Source organism: Mustela nigripes, chromosome 16 (genome assembly GCF_022355385.1).
Source record: "Mustela nigripes isolate SB6536 chromosome 16, MUSNIG.SB6536, whole genome shotgun sequence".
NCBI classification, from domain to species: Eukaryota; Metazoa; Chordata; class Mammalia; order Carnivora; family Mustelidae; genus Mustela; species Mustela nigripes.
In genome coordinates, this window is record NC_081572.1 from 30,575,291 (window position 1) to 30,582,894 (window position 7,604).

The 7,604-nt window shown below is 57.7% G+C and overlaps 1 protein-coding gene across 1 annotated transcript; it reads left to right on the forward strand.

Annotated features, from left to right (window-relative positions):
- Positions 1 to 1,807: 1,807 nt before the first annotated feature.
- On the forward strand, positions 1,808 to 3,786 carry NOG (noggin). Its single transcript, XM_059378512.1, has one exon. It carries the CDS (start codon positions 2,414 to 2,416, stop codon positions 3,110 to 3,112), a length of 699 nt encoding a protein of 232 aa, XP_059234495.1. The 5' UTR covers positions 1,808 to 2,413; the 3' UTR covers positions 3,113 to 3,786.
- Positions 3,787 to 7,604: the final 3,818 nt, after the last annotated feature.

The window sequence follows — 7,604 nt, forward strand, 5'->3', positions numbered from 1 at the left end:
AGAAAGTGTGTTTTCTTCCTTAGACAGATGATAAATTCATGGGGGGGGGGGGGGTGCTGGGGCACAGACAACACAGGTTGAAAGGAAAAAACAGATCTTTGGGGAAAGAAGAGTGATTTAGGCTCTCACAATGAGACCTCCTAACTCCACTCCATGGAATGCTGGTGAATACTTGAGTCAGCTCCTCCAATGCCTTCTTCAGTTTTTTCCAGACTCCAATCACATCCACCGCAAAGGAAACCAAGTTTGAGTTTTAAAGCTTAGATTCAGTTCTTCATCCAAGAGAAAATTAACCAGAAGTGTCATTTCAAAATCCATCTCCCATCAATATGCTTTAGGAAGAGAAAACATCATGCAGCTTGATTTAGAATCACGGAAAGGTAGGGCTGCAAGAGGAATGCAGCTATGTCACTAAGGCAGAAAGTAAGGAATATGGTGCCACAAAAGTGACTTGTCTGGGGTCAACATATGAGGGCAGATCCCACGCAGGACTCGGGGCCCCCTACTGCCAGTTCACCTTTCTTAAGTTTTAGGTCTCCACTCTTGCCCACTGAGGCCGATTTAGCGGAAGCAGAAGGTGCAGTATATTCTTGTGACATTTGGGGGGCATCCAGAGGAATCTAAGGAAGTTTGTTTACACTGAGGGCCTGAAGAGCTTGGAGAGAACGTACGGAACCAGGACAGGCCCAGCAGCGCGCTCACGGACGCAAACACACGCACACACGCACGTCCACACAATGACACCGACACAGAAGCAGAAGCTGAGTAGGGCAGGGTGGACAGCGGATGAACCCACCTCACAGGGCCGCCCCCGCCAAGTGCAGGACTTGCTGGGCGCCACCAGAGGGCGCGCCGCCCCCAGGGAGCCAAGCAGGAGCCGCGCGGAACCCGGCAGGCTAGGGGAGCCGCAGGCGAGCTGGACGCGCCCCTGCAGCTCGGCCACTCAGGGTGCAGGACCCGGCCAAGGAGGAGGAGGGTGAGGAGCGGACCCCCCTCGTGGGCCCGAGTAACAGACGTGCAGGAGTGCTTCCTAGGAATTAAATCACGCTGCGGAACGCTGCGGCTCTCGGAGTCCTCCTGCTCCAAGTGTGTCTGTGGGTGTCTAGTGTGTGTGTGTTTAGTGTGTGTGTTGTGTGTGTGTGTGTACGCCCTGGGGGGAGGGGACTTAGACCAAGCTTGAGAGAGAGGAAGGCGAGACGCGCCCGGGGAAAAAGGTCCTTGCACATGGAGAAATTCCTTGCGCAGGACTGCGCGAAGAAACGAGCCCCCAGCACCTCCCCGCTGCTCCCCTCCCAGTGCAAAGCACCCAGCTAGTGAGAACCCTCACAGCCCCACCTCGAGCACCCCCCAAAACCGGCCCTGCACCCTCCAGCCCGGCTCCAGCGCCGCCGAGAGCTTTCCCCAGGACTGGCCCTGGCGGGGCGCCTAGAGCCCCAGTTGCATTGCTCCAGGAGAAAGGAGGGGGGCGGTGCATTTTGCAGGAGGAGGAGAAGGGGGGTGGGTGGTGGGGGAGAGAGAAAATTGCGCGGAGACCTGCCAAGCGCCACCGCCGCCGCCACCGCCGCTGCCGCCGCCGCCGCCGCCGCCGCCGCCGCCGCCGCCGCCGCCTGTGAGCTCCGGCGGGCAGCCGGACTGTCGGCTTCCCGGGGCATCTGGGTCCGGCGGGGCACAGCCCTGGGCGCTGCCGAAGCCGCCGCCGCGGCGAGTGCAGGCGGCTTCCCCCAGAGCCTGTGCTGCTCCAGCTCCTCGGGGGTGGAGAAGTGGGGGGGGGGGTTGTTGTTGGGGGGGAAGAAGGGGGAGGGGGCAACGCCGAGAGAGTCAGTGGTTTCCATGGTGATGGAGCTGAAAGTGCAGGAAATTTAAAGGCTTGGACCCTGCGAGACAGACAAACCGGTGCCAACGTGCGCGGACGCCGCCGCCGCCGCCGCCGCTGGAGTCCGCCGGGCAGAGCCGGCCGCGGAGCCCCGAGCAGGCGGAGGGAAGTGCCCCTAGGACCCGCTGGGCCAGCGGCGCTGCACAGAGCGGCAGGACGACGAGCAGCAAGAGGAGGAGGAGGGGAGAGCGGCTCGTCCACGCGCCCTGCACCGCCGCCGGCCCGGGAAGGCAGCGAGGAACCGGCGCCCCCCGCGCCCGCCGTCGCCCTGGAGTAATTTCGGATGCCCCGCCGCGGCCGCCTGCCCGAATAGACCCGGGAGAGGAGTTGCGACCAACTTGTGTGCCTTCTTTCCGCCCCGGTGGGAGCCGGCGCTGCGCGAAGGGCTCTCCCGGCGACTCATGCTGCCGGCCCTGCGCCTGCCCAGCCTCGGGTGAGCCGCCTCCGGAGAGACGGGGGAGCGCTGCGGCGCCGCGGGCTCGGCGTGCTCTCCTCCGGGGACGCGGGACGAAGCAGCAGCCCCGGGCGCGCGCCGGAGGCATGGAGCGCTGCCCCAGCCTGGGGGTCACCCTCTACGCCCTGGTGGTGGTCCTGGGGCTGCGGGCGGCACCGGCCGGCGGCCAGCACTATCTCCACATCCGCCCGGCTCCCAGCGACAACCTGCCCCTGGTGGACCTCATCGAACACCCGGACCCTATCTTTGACCCCAAAGAGAAGGATCTGAACGAGACGCTGTTGCGCTCGCTGCTCGGGGGCCACTACGACCCGGGCTTCATGGCCACCTCGCCCCCCGAGGACCGGCCCGGTGGGGGCGGGGGGGCAGCCGCGGGCGCCGAGGACCTGGCGGAGCTGGACCAGCTGCTGCGGCAGCGGCCGTCGGGGGCCATGCCGAGCGAGATCAAAGGGCTGGAGTTCTCTGAGGGCTTGGCCCCGGGCAAGAAGCAGCGCCTGAGCAAGAAGCTGCGGAGGAAGTTACAGATGTGGCTGTGGTCGCAGACCTTCTGCCCGGTGTTGTACGCGTGGAACGACCTGGGCAGCCGCTTTTGGCCGCGCTACGTGAAGGTGGGCAGCTGCTTCAGTAAGCGCTCGTGCTCCGTGCCCGAGGGCATGGTGTGCAAGCCGTCCAAGTCTGTGCACCTCACTGTGCTGCGGTGGCGCTGTCAGCGGCGCGGGGGCCAGCGCTGCGGCTGGATTCCCATCCAGTACCCCATCATTTCCGAGTGCAAGTGCTCATGCTAGAACTCGGGGTTCCCTTCCAGCACCCGGACAATTGATGGAACCCCACTGACGCCCTCCCCCCGCCCCCCGCACCGTCTCCAACCAGTTCCACCACCCTCTCGCGAGGGGATTCAATGAACTTTTTTTCCTTTCTGGCTACAGAGACCTAGCTTTCTGGTTCATGTAATGCACTGTCTAACTGTGTAGGAATGTATATGTGTGTGTATATACGGTCCCAGTTTTAATTTACTTATTAAAAGGTCAGTATTATACGTTAAAAGTTACCGGCTTCTACTGTATTTTTAAAAAAAATAAGCAAAAGGAAAAAAAAAGAACAGAGCAAAGAGAGACTTATTCTGGTTGTCGCTAATAATGTTAACCTGCTATTTATATTCCAGTGCTCTTCGCATGGCGAAGCAGGGGGGAAAAGTTATTTTTTCTTAAAGTACAAAGAGAGGGGAGAACTTTTGTAGAAGGACTTTTTAAAAGCTATTTTCCATTCTTCGGAAAGTGTTTTGGTTTTCCTTGGACCTCGAAGAAGCTATAGAGTTCAATGTTATTTTACAGTTATTGTAAATATAGAGAACAAATGGAATGACTAATCATTGTAAATTAAGAGTATCTGCTATTTATTCTTTATAATATCCCGTGTAGTAAATGAGAAAGAAGTGCAGAGCAGGATTAAAGAAAACCACTAAAATCTACTGCGCTCGACACTGCGATTCTCTGTGTTGGTGATTGATGGGGGGTGTGGGGGCTGGAAGGGGCGGGTAGGGGTGCCGCTGTGCTTACGTTGTCTGTTGGGAGAAGGGGCTCATCTCCTCTTCTGGTGTGATGGAGATGACCGCTCAGTTTTTCACGGGGGGCGGGGGGGGGGTTATTCTCAAACCCCTCACTCGAACATCACGTGGCCTTCGCCCAGTCTCCCGTCTTTTTCTCCCTATGTCACCAAAGCTCCGGCCCGTCCTGACCTCGACACCCAGCCGGCCCCCTGGAGCTGACCCCAGGCTGGGCCAAGGGGCGGTGGGGGGGGGGGTAGAGGGAGGGTGGGCGGCCGCTTTGTCCTGCCTGACAGGCCCTTCACAATGGGGACACGTGTCTTTCACACCTACCCTGGGGGCGGAGTGCCGCTGAAACTTGACCCCCGAGGAATGGGGGGGGGGGGGACCGGGGCGCCCCCCCCCAGACCCCCCCCCCCCCCCCCCCCCGCCCCGCCCCCCCCCCCATCAATAACCAGCCTATGTTAACCCTTTGCACGCCCGGAAGCTGCCGTGATGCAAGCTGAGGCGATCCGGTCCTTTGGAATCAACACTCTGGCTCCGGGATCCTGCAGGTCTGAGCCCCCCAAACCCTAGGCCCTCAGCTGGAATTGCTGGGGGCAGCTGGGTGACTTGACACTCGCTTCCCTCCCCCACCGCCCGCGTGCCCCAGGACCTAAGGAGGACTCTGAGGGTCAGGATTTCAGAGGGGTCTGAATTTGGGTGAAAAAAGCCACCACTGGGATCTGCAGTCGGGAACAGGGGGCGCCCCCCACCCCCACTCCGCTTGGGGGTGGGGAGGGAGGAGAACGCAGAACGGGGATCTTTGAGATTTGGGGTTAGAGAGGGGCAGAAGACGTGTTACCCCTTAAATGCAAAGTATCACCCTCACCCCACCCCTTAAAAAGCCAACTTCTTGGGGCTGGCGCTCGACTCGCGTGCGTCCCTCCGCCTCAGTCCGCGGTGGCGCCCATCCGCGCAGCTCCACGTGGGCCGGCTTCCTGACACTGCTCAGCGCTCCCTTTATTTATCTTGGACTCCAAAGTCGCTCTCTTTTGCTCCCTCCCCGCCCCCCTGCCACCTCCCCGCGCCTCCCTCCCCACCCCCCCACCCCGGGGGCTGGAGTCCCAGCGAATCTATGCTAATTATTTCAAACCTGCGCCGGGTCCCCAGCGCAGTCTCAATGCCCCCGGCCCCGCCCGCCCTGTCCCTCCAGCCGGGCGCTTTCTTCCCTCCCGACGCAGCCTCGGTGGCTCCTCATTTCAATAGCCTGGCCCGGGAGCCGGAGCCCCCTCCCCGGCGCTGCCTCCGTCAGCCGTGGGACAGACGTTAGGGTATTCATTAACTGAGAGCCGAGGAATAACGGCATTATTCCCCCCAGAGAGGGCACCCTGCCCCCGCGACTATCTGAGGCTTCATTGTAAAAGGATTAAAAGTTAAAGACCTCCATCTTATGATTCTTTCATTTAATCTTCCTGGCGCCTGGGAGACATGCTCGATGGATGATGGCTTTTAAAATATTCCTAATGTCGGCTACCTTAAGACTCCAAGCCCGGCAAACAAACGTAATTTATTTCCAGAAGAAAGGGGATATTGAGATGTTTAAGTTTATGAACCGCCGTCCCCATGTATATTTGTTAAGTTCTGACAAATACCCAAATAACGTTAAAATCAGCCATTCATCACTTATGAATTTATGCAAAACTTTCTGTGCCCCGGGCCAATATTTTTTTAGACAGAGTTTCACTCGCTAGGGGCGGAGGTGGTGGGGAGGGGGAAGGGGAGGGGGCTTACGGGGCGGGGGGGGGGCCGAAAGCAAGAATTTTCATGCCTGGTAAACACGCGAATTATGCGAAGAGAGTTATTCCCAGCTGGGCGGGCAGCCAAAACTTGGAGAGCGCGCTGAGGCCAGCGCCCCCACCCCCACGTTGGCAATGTCATTGGATTACAATGCGAGGTCTTCCCCTCCGCGACGCCCCCTCCTCCCTCCGCCCGCCCGCCCGCCAGTGCCCCTCCTCCCCACCCCTGCCCACTTGGAAAACCCGCTCGCAGCCGGCGAGCTTCTCGGCTTTCAGAGCCAGAGCCGGTGTGAGCTAGGAGGACCCGGGCTACTGCAGACGTGACGGGCAAGAGACAGACCACCGCACAGACAGACCAAAGGACAGGGCCCCAAGCCGCTCCGGACGTGGAGAAGAGGACCCAGCAGGATTCAGGCAGACCCAGAAGAGAAGGAAGGAGGTGCTGGCTCCTGGAACATTGTGACTAATGCACAGCCGGTTACGTCTCCATTATTATTAATGTTGATAATACTAATAATAGCATCGACTCGGAAAGGAGTAGAGAGCTCTGGGCAGAGATGCAAGAAAACTGTCCTCTGCGGTCACCTAGTGTCTATCTCCTGTAAGAAGGAAAATTGATCTTGGTGTCTTCTGCGGTTTTGACAGCCTGTGCTTATGAATCTATGCAGCTGCTGGGGCACCGTGCCTCCCCAGGATGGAGATTAGAACCATTACAGAAACAGACTCATCCACTTTTTCAAAATCCTGGAAGAGAATGGCAAGGTGTCCGGCAGTCCAGCCCTCCTGCCATGATTGCAGGAAATCAATCATCAGCCCTCTATTTTCAGCTCTTCCCTTTATTCCTTCCTTCCGCTCTTCCAACACTCCCCACACTTCATGCACAAGTATACCAAAGCCAAATGTCCACGGAAAGCCAGCACCCTCAGGGGAGGGCCCTCTGGCCCCCAGAATCTGGGAACCGGATCTGGTTCCCTGTTGAGATGGAGAAGGCCAGGGGTCCATTATCAGTCTTGCTTCTGAGACCCCTGGGAAAGGGGGTTGAAGTTTGGTGGCAGCTGCAGGGGGAAGCTAGCTGTGTATTAAGAGCTCTTAGCTGTGCTGGATGGGGACAGCAGGGGGAGGGCCCAGCCCATATTGGTATTTTGAAGGGGTGATTCATCCTTTTTCTTTAATGCTCTTGGAATGTCAGCGCTGGAGGGGAGCTTAGATTCCAGTGCCCACCGCTCAATTTGCAGATGAGAAGACTGAGACCCTATAGGGCAGACCGATCACATGGATTAATATAGCTGGGCTTGGCCAGGTAGCCTCCGCTGTGCCTTTTCACTCTTCTCTTGTTCTTTGCTCCTTCTCAAAAAAAAATTTTTTTTAATTATTTATTTTCAATGGGGGAGAGTTCTCTCCACAATTGATATAATAGCCGTTGAGCATCAGAAAGTTCCGATCTGCTGTGTCTACTTAGCAAGCAGTCATCATCACAGGCCTGTCATGAGTCAAGCACGGGGCTGGGCCTTTACACACCTTCAGATCAGGTCTCTAGTATCCAAATAAGGAAACTGAGCTCAGAGAGTTTATGCATCTTGCTGAAAGCTACACAGCAAGTGACACAATTATGATCTAAAATCCGAGCCGACACCAAAGCCTATGCTTCTTCTAAATACCCTTCCTCCTTTCAAGCACTTGAACACCTGGCTTGGGGGACACAATGTGCCAGTTGATGTGTTGGCATGTCCCAACTCGAGCTCTAGGGGATTCATGCCTGGTAGGCCACATACAACATGTTTGTATGCCTCCTTATGTGCCTGGGCCCCACTTCCTAACCTCCTCCCTGAACACACACACACACACACACACACACACACACACGCACAGGAGGAAGAGGTAAGAATGAAGAAAAGGATAAATGAAGGAAGAAGAGTTAGAAAAACATCAAAGAAAGTAGGGACAGAAAGGCAAGAG

Coding starts and splice junctions, on each gene's coding strand:
- NOG (XM_059378512.1), top strand. CDS start 2,414: ATGGAGCGCTGCCCCAGCCTGGGGGTCACCCTCTACGCCCTGGTGGTG.